The sequence below is a fragment of the Arachis stenosperma genome, chromosome 4 (genome assembly GCF_014773155.1).
Source record: "Arachis stenosperma cultivar V10309 chromosome 4, arast.V10309.gnm1.PFL2, whole genome shotgun sequence".
Classification (NCBI taxonomy): Eukaryota; Viridiplantae; Streptophyta; class Magnoliopsida; order Fabales; family Fabaceae; genus Arachis; species Arachis stenosperma.
The window spans coordinates 8,411,068-8,434,418 of record NC_080380.1 but is presented as its reverse complement, the minus strand read 5'-3'; the positions used below and the strand labels follow the sequence as shown (position 1 = coordinate 8,434,418).

The 23,351-nt window shown below is 40.2% G+C and overlaps 2 protein-coding genes across 3 annotated transcripts; one reads left to right on the top strand and one right to left on the bottom strand.

The window, feature by feature from the left end:
- Window positions 1-17,745: 17,745 nt before the first annotated feature.
- Window positions 17,746-19,856, top strand: LOC130976872 (uncharacterized protein At4g26485-like). 2 transcript variants are annotated; one of them, XM_057901820.1, is made up of 3 exons: window positions 17,746-18,079; window positions 18,283-18,409; window positions 19,013-19,856. In XM_057901820.1, the coding sequence occupies exons 1-3, from the start codon at window positions 17,815-17,817 to the stop codon at window positions 19,296-19,298; spliced, it is 678 nt and encodes a 225-aa protein (XP_057757803.1). In that variant the 5' UTR covers window positions 17,746-17,814; the 3' UTR covers window positions 19,299-19,856. The 2 variants fall into 2 exon arrangements, with proteins under 2 accessions (XP_057757803.1, XP_057757802.1); XM_057901819.1 differs by having other exon boundaries at window positions 18,283-18,481.
- A 640-nt stretch (window positions 19,857-20,496) lies between these two features.
- LOC130976871 (glucan endo-1,3-beta-glucosidase 5-like) lies at window positions 20,497-23,107 on the bottom strand. Its single transcript, XM_057901818.1, has 2 exons — window positions 22,559-23,107; window positions 20,497-21,766 (listed from the first exon to the last, which is right to left on the bottom strand). The coding sequence occupies exons 1-2, from the start codon at window positions 22,906-22,908 to the stop codon at window positions 20,653-20,655; spliced, it is 1,464 nt and encodes a 487-aa protein (XP_057757801.1). The 5' UTR covers window positions 22,909-23,107; the 3' UTR covers window positions 20,497-20,652.
- Between the last annotated feature and the right edge of the window lie 244 nt (window positions 23,108-23,351).

Genomic DNA, 23,351 nt, shown 5'->3' with positions numbered 1-23,351 from the left:
GTACCTCGGATGAGGACAAGCCTAAGTATGAATTGCTTATCCCAAGTTCAGAGGACCGAGTTTGCCATGGGAGGGCCAATGAAACGGCCCCTCATTTCTTCTTTATGTATGAGTGCATGATCACCCGTCTGGGCGTTTTTCTACCTTTTTCAGATTTTGAGATGTCTGTTTTGCAGCACTGTCGGGTTGCCCCTACCCAGCTTCACCCCAACTCTTGGGGTTTTTTGAAAATTTATCAATTTATTAGCCATGCTCTGGAGTTCCCGACCTCTCTGAAAATCTTTTTCCATCTTTTCCATTTGACCAAGCCCTTCAGTAGGCTAAACAATAAACAACAATGGGTTTCCTTCCGAGCCATACAAGGTCGGAGAATCTTTACCCTTTTTGACGAATCCTTCCACGACTTTAAAAATTATTTTTTCAAAGTGCAAGCTGTAGAGGGTCACCACCCCTTTTTCCTGGACGATGATTCTTCTCCTCGCTTCCCTTTATACTGGCTGGAGGCCTCTCCTTGAGAGAAATATGGTTTGGATGACCTGGATCAAGTAGAGGCCGCCATTGTGGGGTTCCTCCGAGAAGTGTGGGGGAGGGCCCCATATTTGGACACTAAAAAGTTTCTCCAAAGGTCCCCGACCTTTATCCAAGCACAGCTAGGTAGCTTTCATTTGTTTGTTAGATTCCTGACTTGTTAACTGATCTTTCCGACTTGTTTAATTCCTTAGCTATTGTTTTCTTTTTCAGAAATGGCGAAGACGAATGCTCAGGAATCTTACCAGAGGGTCCAGGAGGCCAAAGCCAAGTCTCGTGCTAGGACTGGTGGTGTCAGGGTTATCTCTCCTCCTGACTCCGGTGGTGGTGATCCGTCTACTCTTCTTCCTAAAAAATGATTTGTGGGCTATTTGGGGGCCCGGCCTGTAGGTTCCCCATTTTTAAACTCTTTTATTTATTTTTGGTTGGTGGTGTTTGTTGAACAATTTCCTTTGGCCTTTCAAGGCTGTAAACAAAATATTAAAAAATACCCTTTTTAATGAGGGTTTTTAAATTAACAAAATAAATACCCTTTTTTGGATAAGGGTTTAAGTTACCTTATACGTGATGCTTTTTTGATTTTTCGAAGTCCCCTTGGTCTTTTTCTGAAAACCTTTCCCTTTGGCTTGTTTGTTTTTCTGAGCCTTTTGTTTAAGGACTTTAGGACAGCCTTTAAACTTTTTCCTAGGTTTTTCAATCTCTTTTTTATTATTCCTTATACTCAACTTTGCTTTAGTGAGTTCTTATGACTTAGGTTATTTTTGCGATGCGTTTTTCTTCTACTCGGTTCTTCACTCCGATTTACGGGTCGAAGTATTTCCGAGCTTTTCTACTCGGGTTTTCATTTCGACTTATGAGTCGGATTGTTCCCGAGTTTTTTTTACGATCAACTCATATAACCTCTTTACACCGACTTGTACCTCGTCGTTTTATCCTGACGACCATATAGATCGGTTCATGGGATTTTCACGTTTTGTCGAGCTTAAGTCGGCGCGTTTCGTAGAAAGACTTAGAAAATAGAAAGAAGTTTATAAGAGATAAATGGAAAAAGATCTTTTATTGATTGGGGAGGTACCTTCTTGCTACTAAGGGTTTTTAATAGCCTATTTTCCCTTAGCCTCTACTATGATGCCTCGTTAAAAACTCTTCTTCAGAAAAAAACCCTTTGATTTTGGGAAAAAATCATGAAGTTGGGAAAAGAGTACATCAGGGAGTAGAGTTCGCTTTTAACTGTAGTACCTTTTCAGATTACAAGCATGCCACGACCTTGGGAACTCAGTGCCGTTCAGGTCGGTTACTTTATAATAACCTTTTCCTAAGACTTTATTGACTTTGTATGGTCCCTTCCAATTAGCAGCAAGTTTTTCTTCTCCTGATTTGTTGACTCCAATGTCGTTTCTGATTAAGACCAAATCATTCGGAGCAAATGTTCTTCGAATGACTTTTTTGTTGTACCTTGTAGTCATCCTTTGCTTCAACGCTGCTTCTCTTATCTGGGCATCTTCTCGGACTTCGGGGAGCAAGTCGAGCTCCTCTTTGTGCCCTTGTATGTTTCCGATCTCATCATGGAGAATTACCCTTGGGCTTTGTTCATTGATTTCTATTGGTATCATTGCCTCTACACCATAGACTAGTTGGAAGGGTGTTTCTCCTGTGGCGGATTGGGGTGTTGTCCTGTAAGCCCATAGCACATGGGGGAGCTCTTCAGCCCAAGCTCCTTTTGCTTCTTGTAATCTTTTCTTTAGCCCTGCCAGTATGACTTTGTTGGCTGCCTCGGCTTGCCCATTGGCTTGCGGGTGCTCTACCAAGGTGAACTGGTGTTTGATTCTCATACTGGCTACTAAGCTTCTGAAGGTAGAGTCAGTGAATTGGGTTCCATTATCTGTAGTGATGGAATAAGGTATCCCATATCTTGCGATGATGTTTTTGTAGAGGAACTTCCGACTTCTTTGAGCGGTGATGGTGGCCAATGGTTCTGCTTCTATCCACTTTGTGAAGAAATCTATTCCCACGATCAGGTATTTGACTTGTCCTGGCGCTTGGGGAAAAGGACCTAACAAATCCATTCCCCATTTTGCAAAGGGCCATGGAGAAGTGATACTGATGAGCTCTTCTGGTGGAGCCACGTGGAAATTTGCATGCATCTGACATGGTTGACAATTTTTTACAAATTCTGTGGCATCTTTCTGCAAGGTCGGCCAGTAGAATCCAGCTCGGATTACTTTCCTGGCTAGTGACCTTGCTCCGAGATGGTTTTCGCAGATCCCACTATGTACTTCCTCTAATACCTCGGCGGTTCTTGAGGTCGGTACACACTTTAATAGTGGTGTTGATATCCCCCTTCTGTAGAGAATATTTCTCACCAAGGTGTAGTGTTGTGCTTCCCTTCGGATCTTTTTAGCCTCTTTCTCCTCTTTAGGGAGGATGTCGAATTTCATGTATTCGAACAAGGGGTTCATCCATCCGAGGTTTAAACCGACTACCTCAAGTACTTCTTGTTTGTATTCTATTTTTACCACTGAGGGTTCCTGGAGGGTTTCTTGGATCAGGCTTCTGTTGTTTCCTCCTGGCTTGGTACTTGCTAACTTGGATAGGGCGTCCGCTCTGCTGTTTAGATCCCGAGTTATGTGTTTAACCTCGGTTTCTGCAAAGCGCCCAAGGTGCTCCAAAGTCTTCTCTAAGTACCTCTTTATATTTGGGTCATTTGCCTGATACTCTCCACTTATTTGGGAGGTCACCACTTGTGAGTCGCTGTATATCATCACCTTTGTAGCTCCGACTTCTTCTGCCAGCTTCAATCCAGCAATCAAGGCTTCATACTCTGCCTGATTATTTGAAGTTGGGAATTCAAATTTTAGGGAAACCTCTATCTGGGTTCCTCTTTCATCTACCAATATTATGCCTGCACCGCTTCCTGTTTTGTTGGAGGATCCATCTACATAGAGTTCCCATGTAGTTGGTTTTTCCTCCTGATCCCCTGCGTATTCTGCAACGAAGTCGGCGAGGCACTGAGCTTTGATCGCCGTCCGAGTTTCATATCTTAAGTCGAACTCGGAGAGCTCTATTGCCCATTGAACCATTCTCCCTGCAACATCCGTCTTTTGGAGGATTCGCTTCATGGGTTGGTTCGTACGGACTCTTATTGTGTAAGCCTGAAAGTAAGGTCGTAGCCTTCGTGAGACTATTATTAAGGAGTAGGCAAACTTCTCTAGTTTGTGGTATCATAGCTCGGGACCTTGTAGAACTTTACTGATGAAATAAACTGGATGTTGTCCGACCTCGTCTTCTCTTATCAGGGCTGATGAGACAGCCTTGTCCGCTACGGATAAGTACAGGACGAGGTCTTTTCCAGATACTGGTCGGGTCAGAATAGGAGGTTGGCTTAAAAACTTTTTGAACTCCTGGAACGCCTCCTCGCATTCAGGAGTCCATTCGAACTGGCATCCCTTTCTTAATAAGGAGAATAGTGGAAGGGATTTCAGTGCCGATCCTGCCAAAAATCTGGAGAGGGCTGCAAGTCGGCCATTCAGCTGCTGGACTTCTCTCAAGCAAGTCGGACTTTTCATTTCTAGGATGGCTCTACACTTATCGGGATTGGCTTCGATCCCTCTTTGTGTTAGCATAAACCCTAGAAATTTTCCTGCCTCCACCGCGAAGGCGCACTTTGCGGGATTTAGTCTCATCCTGTGCAGCCTTATGGTGTCAAAGACTTGTGAGAGGTCTGATAAGAGGTCGACTTCCTTCTTGGTCTTTACCAGCATATCGTCGACGTATACTTCCATTAGACTCCCCAGATAAGGGAAAAATAGTTTGTTCATCAACCTTTGATATGTGGCTCATGCATTCTTTAATCCGAATGGCATGACCACGTAGCAGAAATTAGCTCTGGGTGTGATGAATGATGTTTTCTCCTGGTCTGGCTCATTGGTGGACGAAATTGTGATCCATATTCTTTGTATTTGTATGAAATCATTATTATGGCACCGGTTGAATTCACAACTCCGTTCAACTAACCAACAAGTGTACTGGGTCGTCCAAGTAATAAACCTTACGTGAGTAAGGGTCGATCCCACAGAGATTGTTGGTATGAAGCAAGCTATGGTTACCTTGTAAATCTCAGTTAGGCAGATTAAATTGGTTTATGGTTTCGAAAATTAATAATAAAAAGAAAATAAAAAGAGATAGAAATACTTATGTAAATCAATAGTGGGAATTTCAGATAGGTGTATGGAGATGCTGTGTTCCTCTTGAAACTCTGCTTCACTACTCGCTCTTCCTTCAATCCTTCTTACTCCTTTCCATGGCAAGCTGTATGTAGGGGTTCACCGTTCGACGATGGCTACTTTGTATCCTCTCTGGAAAATGGTCCTCTGCGCTGTCACTCGCATGGCTAATCGTCTGGAGGCATCACACTGGCCGAAGGCTACATCCCATCCTCGCAGTGAAAACTACGTTCACGCGCTCTGTCACAGCACGGCTAATCACTGGTTGGTTCCCGCTCCTGCTGGAATAGAATCCCTTGATTCTTTTGCGTCTGTCACTAACGCCCAGCACTTGCGAGTCTGAAGCACGTCACAGTCATTCATTACCGGAATCCTACTCGGAATACCACAGACAAGGTTAGACTTTCCGGATTCCCAGGATCCTACTCGGAATACCACAGACAAGGTTAGACCTTCCGGATCCTCATGAATGCCGCCATCTATCTAGCTTATACCACGAAGATTCTGTTGGGGAATCTAAGAGATACACATTCAAGCTCGGTTGCATGTAGAACGGAGGTGGTTGTCAATCACGCGCGTTCATAGGTGAGAATGATGATGAGCGTCACATAATCATCACATTCATCATGTTCTTGGGTGCGAATGAATATCTTGGAATAAGAATAAGAGAGAATTGAATAAAAAGTAATAGTAATTGTATTGAAACTTGAGGTACAGCAAAGCTCCACACCCTTAATCTATGGTGTGCAGAAACTCCACCGTTGAAATTACATAAGTAAAAGGTTCAGGCATGGCCGAATGGCCAGCCCCCAAAACGTGATCACAGGATTCAAAAGACAATCCAGGATGAGATTATGATAGTAAAAAGTTCTATTTATAATAAACTAGCTCCTAGGGTTTACATGAGTAAGTAATTGATGCATAAATCCACTTCCGGGGCCCACTTGGTGTATGCTTGGGCTGAGCTTGATCAATCCACGAGCTGAGGCTTTACTTGGAGTTGAACTCCGAGTTATGACGTGTTTTGGGCGTTCAACTCCGGATCATGACGTTTTTCTGGCGTTTAACTCCAGACAGCAGCATGTACTTGGCGTTCAACGCCAAGTTACGCCGTCAATTTCCGAATGAAGTATGGACTATTATATATTTCTGGAAAGCTCTGGATGTCTACTTTCCAACGCCGTTGAGAGCGCGCCATTTAGAGTTCTGTAGCTCCAGAAAATCCATTTTGAGTGCAGGGAGGTCAGATTCCAACAGCATCAGCAGTCCTTTTGTCAGCCTTTTTCAGAGTTTTGCTCAAGTCCTTCAATTTCAGCCAGAATTTACCTGAAATCACAGAAAAACACACAAGCTCATAGTAAAGTCCAGAAATGTGAATTTAACATAAAAACTAATGAAAACATCCCTAAAAGTAGCTGGAACTTACTAAAAACTATTTAAAAACAATGCCAAAAAGCGTATAAATTATCCGCTCATCACAACACCAAACTTAAATTGTTGCTTGTCCCCAAGCAACTGAAAATCAAATAGGATAAAAAGAAGAGAATATACTATAAATTTCAAAATATCAATGAATATTAATTATAATTAGATAAGCGGGACTTGTAGCTTTTTGCTTCTGAACAGTTTTGGCATCTCACTTTTTCCTTTGAAGTTTAGAATGATTGGTTTCTCTAGGAACTTAGAATTTCAGATAGTGTTATTGACTTTCCTAGTTAAGCATGTTGATTCTTGAACACAGCTACTTATGAGTCTTGGCCGTGGCCCTAAGCATTTTGTTTTCCAGTATTACCACCGGATACATAAATGCCACAGACACATAACTGGGTGAACCTTTTCAGATTGTGACTCAGCTTTGCTAGAGTCCCTAGTTAGTGGTGTCCAGAGCTCTTAAGCACACTCTTTTTGCTTTGGATCACGACTTTAACCACTCAGTCTCAAGCTTTTCACTTGGACCTTCATGACACAAGCACATGGTTAGGGACAGCTTGATTTAGCCGCTTAGGCCTGGATTTTATTTCCTTGGGCCCTCCTATCCATTGATGCTCAAAGCCTTGGATCCTTTTTACCCTTGCCTTTTGGTTTTAAGGGCTATTGGCTTTTTCTGCTTGCTTTTTCTTTTTTTCTTTCTAAATTTTTTTTTCGCCACTTTTTTTTTTTCGCAAGCTTCTTCTTTTTCACTGCTTTTTCTTGCTTCAAGAATCAATTTCATGATTTTTCAGATCATCAATAACGTTTCTCTTTGTTCATCATTCTTTCAAGAGCCAACAATTTTAACACTCATAAACAACAATATCAAAAGACATATGCACTGTTCAATCATTCATTCAGAAAACAAAAAGTGTTGTCACCACATCAATAAAATTAAATTAAATTCAAGGATAATTTTGAAATTCATGTACTTCTTGTTCTTTTGAATTAAAACATATTTCATTTAAGAGAGGTGAAGGATTAATGGATTTTATTCATAGCTTTAAGACATAGTTACTAACTACTAATGATCATGAAGTTGAGACACAAAACATAGATAAACACAACATTAAAAACCGAAAAGCAGAAAGAAATAAGAACAAGGAATGAATCCACCTGAGTGAGGGTGGCGCCTTCTTGAAGGTCCAATGGTGCTCTTTGAGCTCCTTTATGTCTCTTCCTTGCTTCTGTTGAATGATTCCTAGTAATTTTGGTGTTCCTACCCTTAGTTGCTTCCAATATTTGTGTGGAGGACAATTTATCCCCTGAGGTATCTCAGGGATTTCTTGATTTGCAGCCACATGTTCTACCACTGAGCTATAAACCCTTTACATGAGTCTTTCCATCTCCCATGACTCAGAGGTTGAAGCTTTTGTCTTCCCTTTTTTTCTCTTCTTCTTTTTTTTTTTGGATGTCTCTGGCTTTCGGTGCCATTAATGGTTATGGAAAAGCAAAAAGCTATGCTTTTACCACACCAAACTTAGAAAATTGCTCGCCCTCGAGCAAGAGAAGAAAGAAAAGATGAAGAAGAAGAAGAAGATATGGAGGAGATGGAGGGATGTGTGTAGTCGGCTATATGGGTGGGTTTGGGTGGGAAAGAGTTTTGAATTTTGAAGGTGGGTGGGGTTTATGGGGAAGAGTGGATAGAAGTGAGTGGTGAATGAAAAACAGAAGGGATGACCATGAATGGAGAGAGAGAGGGCGAGGTAGGTGGGGATCCTGTGAGGTTCACAGATCCTGAGGTGATCCTGTGGGGTCCACAGATCCTGAGGTGTCAAGGAATTCCATCCCTGCACCCAATAGGCATGTAAAATGCCTTTGCACACCATTCTGGCGTTTAAACGCTGAGTGATGCACATTCTGGGCGTTCAACGCCCATGTAAAGCATGTTTCTGGCGTTGAACGCCAGTTTCATGCTTGTTACTGGCGTTCAGCGCCAGTTTTTCCTCTCTAGGCACATTCCTGGCGTTTAGCGCCAGAATGTTGCTTGTTTCTGGCGTTCAGCACCAGAATGATGCTCTGTTCTGGCGTTGAACACCGGCCAGATGCATCTTACTGGCGTTGAACGCCAGCCTGTGCTTCCTCCAGGGTGTGATTTTTTTCTTCTGCTGTTTTTGATTCTGTTTTTAATTTTTATGATTTTTTCGTGACTCCTCATGATCATGTACCTAATAAAACACAAAATAACAATAATATAGAATAAAATAAAAATTAGATAAATAAAATTGGGTTGCCTCCCAACAAGCGCTTCTTTAATGTCAATAGCTTGACAGTGGCTCTCATGGAGTCACAAGGTGATCAGGTCAATGTTGTATAGTCCCAACACCAAACTTAGAGTTTGGATATGGGATCTTAACACCAAACTTAGAGTTTGGTTGTGGCCTCACAACACCAAACTTAGAGTTCGACTATGTGGGCTCTTCTTGACTCTGAACTGAGAGAAGCTCTTTATGCTTACTCTCTTCTGTCACAGAGGGATGGCCATGTGCCTTAAACACAAGGTAGTCCCCATTCAATTGAAGGACTAATTCACCTCTGTTGACATCTATCACAGCTCCTGCTGTGGCTAGGAAAGGTCTTCCAAGGATGATGCAATCATCCTCTTCCTTCCTAGTGTCTAAGATTATGAAATTAGCAGGGATGTAAAGGCCTTCAACCTTTACTAACACGTCCTCTACTATTCCATAAGCTTGTCTCAATGACTTATCTGCCAATTGTAATGAGAACAAGGCAGGTTGTACCTCAATGATCCCCAGCTTCTCTATTACAGAGAGTGGCATAAGATTTATCCCTGACCGCAGATCACACAGAGCTTTTTCAAAGGTCATGGTGCCTTTGGTACAAGGTATTAAGAACTTGCCAGGATCTTGTTTCTTTTGAGGTAGAATTTGCTGAATCCAGGTATCTAGTTCATTAATGAGCAAGGGAGGTTCACTTTCCCAAGTCTCATTACCAAACAACTTGGCATTCAGCTTCATGATAGCTCCTAAATATTGAGCAACTTGCTCTCCAGTCACATCTTCATCCTCTTCAGAGGAAGAATAGTCTTCAGAGCTCATGAATGGCAGAAGGAGATTTAATGGAATCTCTATGGTCTCTATGTGAGCCTCAGATTCCTTTGGATCCTTAATAGGAAACTCCTTCTTGCTTGAGGGACGTCCCAGGAGGTCTTCCTCACTAGGATTTTCGTCCTCCTCCTCCCTTGTGCATTCGGCCATATTGACTATGTCAATGGCTTTGCACTCTCCTTTTGGATTCTCTTCTGTATTGCTTGGGAGAATACTGGGAGGAGTTTCAATGACTTTCTTACTCAGCTGGCCCACTTGTGCCTCCAGATTTCTAATGGAGGATCTTGTTTCACTCATGAAACTGAAAGTGGCCTTTGACAGATCAGAGACTAGATTGGCTAAATTAGAGGTATTTTGTTCAGAATTCTCTGTCTGTTGCTGAGAAGATGATGGATATGGCTTGCTATTGCTTAGCCTATTGCGTCCACCATTGTTAAAGCCTTGTTGAGGCTTTTGTTGATCCTTCCATGAGAAATTTGGATGATTTCTCCATGATGAGTTATAGGTGTTTCCATAAGGTTCACCCATGTAATTAACCTCTTCCATGGCAGGGTTCTCAGGATCATAAGCTTCTTCAGAAGCTGCCTCTCTAGTACTGTTGGATGCATGTTGCCATCCATTCAGATTTTGAGAGATCATGTTGACCTGTTGAGTCAACACTTTGTTCTGAGCCAATATGGCATTCAGAGCATCAATTTCAAGAACTCCTTTCTTCTGAGGTATCCCATTATTCACGGAATTCCTCTCAGAAGTGTACATGAATTGGTTGTTTACAACCATGTCAATGAGTTCTTGAGCCTCTTCAGGCGTTTTCTTTAGGTGAATAGATCCACCTACAGAATGATCCAATGACATTTTCGAAAATTCAGATAGACCATAATAGAATATATCTAATATGGTCCATTCTGAAAACATGTTAGATGGACATCTTTTGGTCAGCTGTTTGTATCTTTCCCAGGCTTCATAGAGGGATTCACCATCTTTTTGTTTGAAGGTTTGAACATCCACTCTCAGCTTGCTCAGCTTTTGAGGAGGAAAAAATTTATCCAAGAAGGCTGTGACCAGCTTATCCCAGGAGTCCAGGCTATCCTTAGGTTGTGAATCTAACCATATTCTAGCTCTGTCTCTTACAGCAAAAGGGAAAAGCATGAGTCTGTAGACTTCAGGATCAACTCCATTCGTCTTTACAGTCTTACAGATCTGCAAGAACTCAGTTAAAAACTGGTAAGGATCTTCAGATGGAAGTCCATAAAACTTGCAGTTTTGTTGCATTAAGGCAACTAGCTGAGGTTTTAGCTCAAAGTTGTTGGCTCCAATGGCAGGAATGGAGATGCTTCTTCCATCAAACTTGGATGTTGGCTTTGTGAAGTCACCAAGCATTCTCCTTGCATTATTATTATTTTCGGCTGCCATCTCCTTCTCTTGTTCGAAAATTTATGAAAGGTTGTTTCTGGATTGTTGTAATTTAGCTTCTCTTAATTTTCTCTTCAGGGTCCTTTCAGGTTCTGGATCAATTTCAACAAGAGTGCCTTTATCCTTGTTCCTGCTCATATGAAAGAGAAGAAAATAAGAAAAGAAAGAGGAATCCTCTATGTCACAGTATAGAGATTCCTTTATGTTAGTAGAAGAAGAAAGGGGTAGAAGAAATAGAAGAGGGAATTCAGATATTTAGATGGAGAGAGGTGAAGAGAAGTGTTAGTAATTAAATAATTAAATAGAATAAGAAAAGAGAAGGGAATTTCGAAAATAATTTTGAAAAAGGGGTTAGTATTTTTTTGAAAATTAAAGGGTATTAAAATTAAAACATGAAACACTTAATTAATTAAAAAGAATTTTTGAAAAGGAGAGAGATATTTTCGAAAATTAGAGAGGGAAAAGTAGTTAGGTGGTTTTGAAAAAGATAAGAAACAAACAAAAAGTTAGTTAGTTGATTGAAAAAGATTTGAAATCAAATTTTAAAAAGAAAAGAAGAAAAGAAGTTAGATAAGATATTTTGAAATCAAATTTTGAAAAAGATAAAATTTTGAAAAAGATAAGATAAAAAGATAAGATTTTTAAGAAAAAGATATTTTGAAAAAGATTTAATTTTTTTAAAATGACTTAACTAACAAGAAACTACAAGATAAGATTCTAGAACTTAAAGATTGAACCTTTCTTAACAAGAAAGTAACAAACTTCAAATTTTTGAACCAATCACATTAATTGTTAGCTAATTTTCGAAAATTAGATATAAAAGATAAGAAAAAGATTTTTAAAATATTTTGAAAAAGATTTTTGAAATTTTCGAAAAATAATAAAAAAAAATGAAAAAGATATGATTTTTGAAAAAGATTTTGAAAAGATAAGATTTTTTAAAATTGAAATTTTGACTTGACTTGTAAGAAACAACTAATTTTAAAAATTTTTGACCAAGTCAACCCAAAATTTCGAAATTTTGGAGGGAAATAAGGAAAAGATATATTTTTTTATTTTTGAATTTTTAATGATGAAAGAGAAAAACAACAAAAATACTCAATGCATGAAATTTTTAGATCAAAACAATGAATGCATGCAAGAATGCTATGAATGTCAAGATGAACACCAATAACACTTTGAAGATCATGATGAACATCAAGAACATAATTTTGAAAAATCTTTGATGCAAAGAAAACATGCAAGACACCAAACTTAGAAATTTTTAATGCTTGGAAAATATGAATGCAAAGATGTACATGAAAAACAACAAACAACACAAAACAAGAAATCATCAAGATCAAACAAGAGGACTTATCAAGAACAACTTGAAGATCATGAAGAACACTATGAATGCATGAAATTTTCGAAAAATGCAAGAAAAAAATTTTAAAAGCATGCAATTGACACCAAACTTAAAATTTGACTCAAAACTCAAACAAGAAACACAAAATATTTTTGATTTTTATGATTTTCTAATTTTTTTGGATTTTTATTAATTTTTTTTTCGGAAATAATGTTAGGAAAAACGAAAAATAAAAGAAAAATTTTTGAAAAAGATTTTTGAAAAGAAAATTACCTAATTTGAGCAACAAGATGAACCGTCAGTTGTCCATACTCGAACAATCTCCGGCAACGGCGCCAAAAACTTGGTGGACAAAATTGTGATCCATATTCTTTGTATTTGTATGAAATCATTATTATGGCACCGGTTGAATTCACAACTCCGTTCAACTAACCAGCAAGTGTACTGGGTCGTCCAAGTAATAAACCTTACGTGAGTAAGGGTCGATCCCACAGAGATTGTTGGTATGAAGCAAGCTATGGTCACCTTGTAAATCTCAGTTAGGCAGATTAAATTGGTTTATGGTTTCGAAAATTAATAATAAAAAGAAAATAAAAAGAGATAGAAATACTTATGTAAATCAATAGTGGGAATTTCAGATAGGTGTATGGAGATGCTGTGTTCCTCTTAAAACTCTGCTTCACTACTCGCTCTTCCTTCAATCCTTCTTACTCCTTTCCATGGCAAGCTGTATGTAGGGGTTCACCGTTCGACGATGGCTACTTTGTATCCTCTCTGGAAAATGGTCCTCTGCGCTGTCACTCGCATGGCTAATCGTCTGGAGGCATCACACTGGCCGAAGGCTACATCCCATCCTCGCAGTGAAAACTACGCTCACGCGCTCTGTCACAGCACGGCTAATCACTGGTTGGTTCCCGCTCCTGCTGGAATAGAATCCCTTGATTCTTTTGCGTCTGTCACTAACGCCCAGCACTTGCGAGTCTGAAGCACATCACAGTCATTCATTACCGGAATCCTACTCGGAATACCACAGACAAGGTTAGACTTTCCGGATTCCCAGGATCCTACTCGGAATACCACAGACAAGGTTAGACCTTCCGGATCCTCATGAATGCCGCCATCTATCTAGCTTATACCACGAAGATTCTGTTGGGGAATCTAAGAGATACACATTCAAGCTCGGTTGCATGTAGAACGGAGGTGGTTGTCAATCACGCGCGTTCATAGGTGAGAATGATGATGAGCGTCACATAATCATCACATTCATCATGTTCTTGGGTGCGAATGAATATCTTGGAATAAGAATAAGAGAGAATTGAATAAAAAGTAATAGTAATTGTATTGAAACTTGAGGTACAGCAAAGCTCCACACCCTTAATCTATGGTGTGCAGAAACTCCACCGTTGAAATTACATAAGTAAAAGGTTCAGGCATGGCCGAATGGCCAGCCCCCAAAACGTGATCACAGGATTCAAAAGACAATCCAGGATGAGATTATGATAGTAAAAAGTTCTATTTATAATAAACTAGCTCCTAGGGTTTACATGAGTAAGTAATTGATGCATAAATCCACTTCCGGGGCCCACTTGGTGTATGCTTGGACTGAGCTTGATCAATCCACGAGCTGAGGCTTTACTTGGAGTTGAACTCCGAGTTATGACGTGTTTTGGGCGTTCAACTCCGGATCATGACGTTTTTCTGGCGTTTAACTCCAGATAGCAGCATGTACTTGGCGTTCAACGCCAAGTTACGTCGTCAATTTCCGAATGAAGTATAGACTATTATATATTGCTGGAAAGCTCTGGATGTGTACTTTCCAACGCCGTTGAGAGCGCGCCATTTAAAGTTCTGTAACTCCAGAAAATCCATTTTGAGTGCAGAGAGGTCAGATTCCAACAGCATCAGCAGTCCTTTTGTCAGCCTTTTTCAGAGTTTTGCTCAAGTCCTTCAATTTCAGCCAGAATTTACCTGAAATCACAGAAAAACACACAAACTCATAGTAAAGTCCAAAAATGTGAATTTAACATAAAAACTAATGAAAACATCCCTAAAAGTAGCTGGAACTTACTAAAAACTATTTAAAAACAATGCCAAAAAGCGTATAAATTATCCGCTCATCACTCATACATTGGGATTTGATTATATCCCGAGTAGGCATCCATAAATGATAAGTATTGATACCCCGAGCTGGAGTCCACTAAGGTGTCAATACTTGGCAATGGATAAGGGTCCTTGGGACATGCCTTATTTAAGTCGGTGTAGTCGACACACATTCTCCATTTGCCATTCTGTTTTTTGACTAGCACTACATTGGCTAGCCATGTTGGGTACTTGACTTCTCTGATGAAGCCAGCTTCCAGGAGCGCCTGCACTTGTTCTTCTACTATTAGGGCTCGTTCTGGGCCGAGCTTGCGTCTTCTTTGTTGTACCGGTCGGGATCCCGGATAAACCGAGAGCTTGTGGGACATGAGCTCGGGGTCTATCCCAGGCATGTCGGAGGCATTCCAGGCGAAGAGGTCGGAGTTATCTCTTAGGAGCTTAGTCAATTCTTGTTTTAGGGTCTCCCCTAGGTTGGCTCCTATGTGCGTATTCTTCCCCTCCTCTTTGCCGACCTGTATCTCCTCGGTTTTTCTTCCCGGTTGTGGTCGCAGCTCTTCTCTGGCCCTTGCGCCACCGAGCTCTATTGTGTGAACTTCTCTGCCCTTTCCTCTCAGATTTAGGCTTTCATTGTAGCATTTCCTCGCCAATTTTTGGTCTCCCCTTACCGTTGCTATTCCCGCTGAGGTCGGGAATTTCATGCAGAGGTGGGGAGTGGATACCACTGCTCTGAGTCGATTAAGGGTAGCTCTGCCGATTAAAGCATTATATGTTGACCCGACATCAATGACTATGAAGTCTATACTCAGAGTCCTAGATTTTTCCCCTTTTCCAAAAGTGGTGTGGAGGGGCAAAAATCCCAGTGGTTTTATTGGCGTGTCCCCTAATCCGTATAGGGTGTCGGGGTAGGCTCTTAATTCTTTCTCATCCAACCCTAGCTTGTCAAAAGCGGGCTTAAAAAGGATGTCCGCTGAGCTTCCTTGGTCTACTAGGGTTCTGTGGAGATGGGCATTGGCTAGGATCATAGTTATTACTACTGGATCATCGTGTCCAGGGATTATTCCTTGCCCATCTTCTTTAGTGAATGAGATGGTGGGGAGATCGGACGACTCTCCTCCGACTTGATAGACTCTCTTGAGGTGCCTTTTGCGAGAGGATTTTGTGAGTCCCCCTCCCGCGAACCCTCCTGAGATCATATGGATATGTCTCTCAGGAGTCGACGGTGGTGGGTCTCTTCTGTCGATATCATCTCGCTTCCTCTTCCCATGACCGTCCGACCTTTCTATGAGATATCTGTCAAGTCGACCTTCTCTAGCCGACTTTTCTATCACATTTTTGAGGTCGTAACAATCGTTCGTGGAGTGACCATATATTTTATGGTACTCACAGTAGTCGCTGCGGCTTCCCCCCTTTTTATTTTTGATGGGTCTGGGGGGTGGCAGCCTTTCAGTGTTGCAAATTTCTCTGTACACATCCACTATTGAAACTTTTAGAGGAGTATAAGAGTGGTACTTCCTTGGTCTGTCGAGACCGAGTTCTTCCTTCTTCTTGGGCTCCTTCTCCCTCTCTTTTATTGAGGGAGGGTGCCCGAGTCGCCAACTTAGGTCTCTCAGCTTGGCATTTTCCTCCATGTTGATGTACTTTTCCGCTCTTTCTTGTACATCACTCAGGGAGATGGGGTGTCTTTTGGATATGGACTGCGAGAAGGGGCCTTCTCTAAGCCCATTGACTAACCCCATTATTACTGCCTCGGTAGGCAGGTCTTGAATCTCCAAACATGCTTTGTTGAACCTTTCCATATAGGCTCGTAAAGATTCTCCGACCTCCTGTTTTATTCTCAGGAGGCTCGGTGCATGTTTCACTTTGTCTTTCTGGATAGAGAACCTCATCAAAAACTTCCTTGAGAGGTCTTCAAAGCTGGTAACCGACCTCGGGGGGAGGCTATCGAACCACTTCATCGCTGCTTTCGATAGAGTGGTCGGGAAGGCTTTGCATCGCGTAGCGTCGGAAGCATCAGCTAGGTACATCCGACTTTTGAAGTAGCTCAGGTGATGCTTTGGATCCGTGGTTCCGTCATAGAGGTCCATATCAGGGCTTTTGAAGTTCCTCGGAACTTTTGCCCTCATTATGTCTTCGCTGAAAGGATCCTCCCCACCCAAGGGTGGCTCTTCTTTTTCGTCACGAGAGTTGCGACCTTTGAGGGAGGATTCTAACTTTAAGAGTTTTCTCTCTAACTCTTTTCGTCGTTCCATCTCCTCTTTTAGGCTCTTTTCGGTTTCCTTTTGTCGCTCCCGTTCTTGTTCTAACTGTTCCAAGCGACTGTGGACTAATCCCATGAGTTCAGTTACATGGGATGGTCCCTCTTTTTCTGATTCGCGCCCTTCTGAGGAGTTTACCTTCGGGTTTTTTACTCCGGAGGTACCTTCCCTGTGTTGATTATCAATTTCCTAGTGGAGGGTGAAGTCCGCATCGTTATTGCCTGTGTCCAGATTCTCTTGCTCAGAATCTGTCTCCACATGACCTTCTTCATAGGATCTGTCCGCCATCGTTGGCTGATCTCTCGGGTCCCCGGCAACGGCGCCAATGTTACGGTGGGTAACCGGAGATTAATATATTGGACCGTAGTTGGCCGGCCCAATTGTCTGCGGATGGTAGTCTCCGAGCAGGTTTGCACGCTGGAACCTCCTTCCGACTTGTGTACGTGAGTGAATGGGGGGTAGTACCTGCAAAGACACTCTGATGCCTAAGTTAACAAGGGTGTGAGCAAGTTTGAATGTATTGGGTTTAGAGATACCTGAGGGGTGTCAGTGTATTTATAGGGTGAGCCAATAACCACCGCTGAAGTAGTGCCACCCTTTTAGGGTGATAACTGTCCCTTTATCTTAGGGAGGTTAAGATATGGCTCCCGGAAGTGGTTAGAGAGATTTTAGGGGCAGTTACTCATTTGAATTGATGTTAATCTGCCAACTATTCTTCGTCCCGACTTCTTTAGAGCAGTCCGTAGTCAGCACCGACTTCTTAGTACGAAGGTCGGTGCTCAGCAAGGCTCAATCCTTTGGATTAGGCCTTTCGTTTGGACCTGGGCCTTTATTATTGAGACAGGGTATGAACATATATATATATATATATATATATATCTCTTTTTTGGTCCCATAAGTTGTAACATGGACCGGGTGAAGTTGGATTCGCCTTAATCCAGATCCAACTCTAAATAATAGCCGGATTTATTTTTATAGGTAGAAACTCAGTTGCAGTCGATTTCATGTAAAGTTGATAACCAAGAGTTGTTAGATGATTTAACTGATTTGACTAAATTTTTATCTAATGGCTCTCATCTATTAACTTTACGTAAAGTCTACTATACTTGAGTTTTCACTATTTTTAAAACTCTTGTCTGATCTAAATTCACTAAAATCACACCAAATTAGTCCTAAAGTATTCAGGTTTGGACCGGGCCTTGGAGCCAGGGTGAATAATGTGAACCGCTAAATAGGATACTCCTTTTTCACTTTTGAAAATGACAAAAAAAAAAAAAAAAAAAAAGAAGACGAGAGAGAAAAGAACGCGTTCAGCGGGATGTCAAAAAAGGAATTGATTTTGTTTGTATCCAAGTCACTTCTGCACATAGTGGAAACTGGAAACGACTCCAATGCATTAAGCCATTAACACTATGCAGTATCCTTCTTCTTCCAATTTTCTTCTCAAAATGGGTGCAGAAGACGATGTCACACTCCTACAACTACAACAACCCCAAGAAGAAGAAGAAGAAGAAGAAGAAGAAGAAGATTCACAAAAGGCAGAGAAATGGAGGAAGCATTACTCATCAAGGCATAGGATACTCCTTGTTGGAGAGGGTGACTTCTCTTTCTCTCTCTCTTTGGCCACAGCTTTTGGTTCTGCTCACAACCTCGTTGCTACTTCCATTGATTCTCAGGGTAAGTACCCATCTTAAATATTACAACAAATTACTCAAATTTATGCTTATTTTTAATTCTGATCACTGCATTTCAATTTAGGTCTGATTCATTCACTCAAACAACATTTCTTTTGTTTTCTCTATGTTTTCCATTGAAAATTTTAAAAATGAAACTTTGAGGATTCTCCAGGATTCCCATTAATCTGATTTCCATTTTTGAAGAGAACATTGTGAAGAAGTACAGTAATGGGATAAACAATGTGAGGGAGCTTGAAGAAAGGGGTTGCCTTGTGCTTTATGGAGTTGATGCTAAGGAAATGAGTCAACATTTCTTTCTAAAGACTCAGAGGTTTGATCGCATTGTATATAACTTCCCTCATGTTGGATTCCTTTATCCAGAGAATAGCTACTGCCAAATCCAGTAATGTTTCCACCATTACCATAAATTACTTTTGTATATTACTAAATTACTAAGGAATTTAATTTTTGATGTGCTGTCACGATAAAACAATTTTACAACTGTATCTAATTACGGAACTATATGTCAACAAAAATAATTACTTTTTACATTGACCGTGTGAATGGTTATCTGAACGACAGTTTTAAGTTGTGAGTGCATCAAAATCAAAATTAAACTCTATTACACATTCCTTGTTAAGATCATTTTCTTTTGCTCTGAAAGTTAGTGATGCATGCTTTCTTTTCTGATAGAGAAATGATAATTCTTCCTTGGTCAAAATCTCACTAACATACATCAAGTTCTTCTTGAATGTTATGTAAATTACAACTCATGCCATTGCGAGTGGAATTTCAAATTAGGAGGATCTTTAAGCACACCATTAAATATTATAACTCTTTTTGATACACTAGGGAGACATGATGACATTTGTGGTTGTTGATTTTGTTTCTTCATTTACTGAACCGTTGTCTTGAATTTGTGAGAATCAAACAGGTTGAACAAAAGGTTGGTGAAGGGTTTTCTGTCAAATGCCAAGATTCTGGTAAGGAAAGAGGGGGGAGAGATTCATGTAACACACAAGGAAGGTGATCCATACAGCAAATGGGGTCTGGTCAAGAAGGCAGAGAAGAGAGGTTTGGTCTTGCAACAAGCTGTTCCATTCTTCAAGGATGATTATCCTGGTTATGACAACAAGAGAGCACATGGAAAATTATGTGATGCCTCTTTCCCCATTGGAGAATCTAATACTTACAAGTTCAAGCTTCAGTCCACTCTCTAATGATTAAAGGGGTTTATGAGTTTTAGGTTTGGTTTTGAGCATCAATGTCATCTTGATTATGCCAACTACCTTCCCTACCATAAAACTTCATCTGCCAAACTCTGTGAAGAGAACATAGAAAAAGTAAAAAATAGAGGAGAGTACTTGACTTGCATTTATGTGTATAAAACTGATGGCTGGAATATTCAGTCTGATTCTCTCTTTTGAGATTCTCATAGTTCATTCTTCACTTTATTAGAGGAGAGACTGAGACTAAATTAAAATTAGTTTTTCACTTTATTATTCGCGTCATCCCTGCCATCAAATTTCAAAATCAGATTCCAATTATCCAAAATCTAAATCTAAAATAACAAAAATCCACTGTGGAATTTGTAAAAGGGATCTTGAATTCTTGAAACTTGATTCTAACCTGTAGATGAATATGTCTCTGTGTTTTCCCGATTGCTTCTTGCAGAGGAAACAAGAATGGATGAAGTGAGGTTGATGATCTTTGAATCTTGCATCGTAGAAACAAGGGTGTGCTGGTATTGGAAGTAGTTGACTTGAATGACCAAGTTCCGTGTCAGCCACACCATAATCTTCGCCAGAGAGAAAGAAATCACAATGGGAGAGAGAGAGAGAACCAGAGAACGATCGGAGGAGGAGGGGAATGACAATGGCAAGTCACTGCCGCTGCTGTCATTGACGAAGAACGAAGGAGAATAGGTCGAGGAAGGTGCGACGCTGGAGAAGGTCACTGCTGCCACCACTAGGTTCAACCATACGGGAGAAAGAGAGAGAGGAGGAGGTTGCGAGGGGGAGCTTCTCGTTGCCATCACTGCATTGCTGCGACCTTCACTCTCGTTGAGCTGCTCTGCCATTGTGTCGTCGCCGGAGAAGCAGAGCTCGCCGAAAAACTGCTATTGTCCTGCCCAGTTTTGTTGTCTTTGTTTTGGTGGAAGGAGTAGACTTGGAATTCAAAAAGTGATATGAGGATACTTTCGAAAATAAATGTTATTAAAGTTTTAGTTCTGTCTCCAGAAATTTCAATCTTCTATGTCTCCATTTTCTGGAGATACTGAAGAGACTGAAATTTTAGTTTCAGTCTCCCAGTTTTAGTCAAAGTACCCCAAACAAACACTACCTTACAAAGTCATATTTATGTTAGATGTGAAAACTGTAAAGCAGCTACTGAAGAGCAAACATGAAATAAATGTGTGATATTCAAGATATAGTGTTCATACAGTCTCTTATATGATACAATATACTGAATCCTAGGATGATGCTACAAACCAAAAATGCATTTGAATATTCCTAAGACTAGATAAATAAATAGTATAGTATATCAGCTAACCTACTTTACCAAATCTATTTATCAAATTGAGAGCCAAAAAGTCCCATGTAAAAATAAAAGTAATAGTAGAAACCAACAATGCTTTGCTGTTTCTGATGCAGATGAATCTGAGTCTTTATCTGTAACTCCCACAAGAAAATGGCAATCTCCAATTGAAGGGTCTAAAAAAGTTACCATACCAAGTCCATCAAAATCACAGCTCCTTGAATCTTGCATTTGTAGCTGATAGTAACTGTTAAAAGCATATGATATATTTCCCTTTGCACCAATCTCATTACATGAACCACCATAGTTAAGTGTGGTGCAATCAGCAACACTACATGCCAGTTTCATGTGGTTCACCACATTCGTCAAATCGCTTAAAGGGTCTGCTACACACCATCTAGACGGAAGATACTGAACATTCTTTGCATTTTTCAATTGCTTGTTTCCAAATCCAAGGTTCAACAGATACTTAGCCTGTCCATCAAAAGAAAATATCCCCCAATGCCTCTCAAAGTTTCCGGGAAGTGTGCTCTTAGCTCCTTCGTCAAGTAGACTGAAGATATAAACATCAACAGGAGGAGAATTCGGCCTCAATGGCGTCCCTTTGTTGCTCATAATGTGACGGATAAGGCCTTGGTTAAAGACCCTTGCAGCAGTAATATTTGCACCAATAGCTCCATCTGAGGGCCAACCGATTTCGCCAATAACTATCGGCATCTGACCATATCCAAGTTTACTGAGGGCTGCAACTAATGTGTCATAGTTTCCATCAAACGCATTGGTGTAGACGTTGGAACCATCTGTTACAGAATGGGTAGTTCCCTCAAAGAATGCATAATCTTGGGGGAAATCTCCATTGCCATAGAGACTTAGAAAGGGGTAGATGTTAACAACAAATGGTGAACCATTTGAGTTGAGGAACTGAACAAGTTGAGTAATGATTTGGGTCAGTTCAGGACGAAATGCCCCTTGGGAAGGAAGCGATGCAGATTCATAGGCATCGGCATTGCAAGGGACAACTATCTTTACATAACCGGCTAGATTTGCTTTGACTAAGGATTGCTGAACATTGAGGACTGCAGGCATCACCAAGTTCTGAAATTGGCCATTGTAAGTTGAAAGGAAAGGTTCATTTCCAACTGCAACATACCTATCATAACAAGGCACAAGATGTAAAAGCCTTATAGAAAAAATCAATATGTATTTTGCATACCAAAAGAGAAGAATCTACAAAAGTAAAAGTAAAGAACAAATTTTATCATAAATATCATCTGAATTACAGAAAAAAAAACAGTGATGAAAATTTCTGCTTTTTGAGCTTGTTACTAAAAAAGTTGGCATCTCTTCACTTTGACAGCTAAATTTTAATAGTTAGTCAAAACCCTATTAACTATTAGTTACTATTTCAAACTACTAATGGAATGCATATGATACTTATTCTAGGGGATTGTATTGCACCACCTAGTAACTTAGCTTATAAAAGTTGCAAGAATGAGTTAATATCAAACACACCTTTATGAATTACTCAAATTAACCCTAATCAACTTAAATTATCTTAGTGTTTTCAGAAGTATGTAAAAAAGAGTTTTAAAAACCAAATTATTAACTTAGAGTAACAATGAAAAATTATAACAATAGAAACACTCTTGATAGAACACAACCTAAGATTTCCAATATTTCTTACTAAATGTTTTGCAGATTATCAAAATATTCCCAGCTCCAACAAATCCTATAAAAGAACTTTAACAACAGATAAGCAAGTAATTTTGGAGATTGTAGAAGATAAAGTAATGAGTTCACTCTCACCAGAGTGCCTAATTCAATTTCAATAAAAGTAAAGATAATATACTCTTACACCTAAATATCTCTTTTTTTTTGGTTTATTTTTAATTTTGAATCTAAGGTAATGGAATGCATGAATAAAGAGGTGCATAGAACTAACCTGATATCAGCACCACCCTTTCCAATGTAAGAAGAAACATTCTGTCTAACCCACAAATCAGCAGCAGAAGGTGAAGAACTCAAAACTGATAACATCTCATTTGGGATCCCAACCATTACTTGAATCCCACTCCCCATCAATGCTCTCATCACATCAGGCTCAGCCTCAAACAGTTTCACCTTCTGGATCTTGTTCTCTCTAAGCAGATCAACCACTGTAGTTGGCCTCAGCCTGTGGGATGAAATGGTGCCCCAGTTAACCCCTATTCCTGACTCAGCCATTGGAGCTTCCAAGCTCCAACATATAACAAACAGGTAGAGTGCACCATAAAAGAATCTAGGCTCCAACATGTGTACTCCTACCACTTTGCAATGCTTGACAAAGTTGGAAACTTTAAGAGATCATAAGAGGTTCCTGAAGTAGTTTGAAGGAAAAAGTGATCTGGGTGTTGGAGTTTGAAGATTTAAAGCACTCAACAGAAAACAAAACAGAGTGTTTAACTAGTTACTTAAGTGAAGTGTTGAGTAAAGTTGAAGATAGTTTATGGACTTTATAGTGAGGTTTATGATATGAGTTGAAGGTTGTTAACTTGTGTTATTAAGTAGGGAGGGTTTAAATTTACCAAAATGCCCTAAATTTTTTATTTTTTTTATTTGTGTCGGCATTGAGATTTTTCAACACAGGTCCCCCAATATTATCAGGTGCATTATGTTGTATGGCTTTGCTTAGCCTCGGATTGCTGTTACTAATTTGAATTTAATTTTATCCTAATTTCCTTTTGTTGGAAGTTATA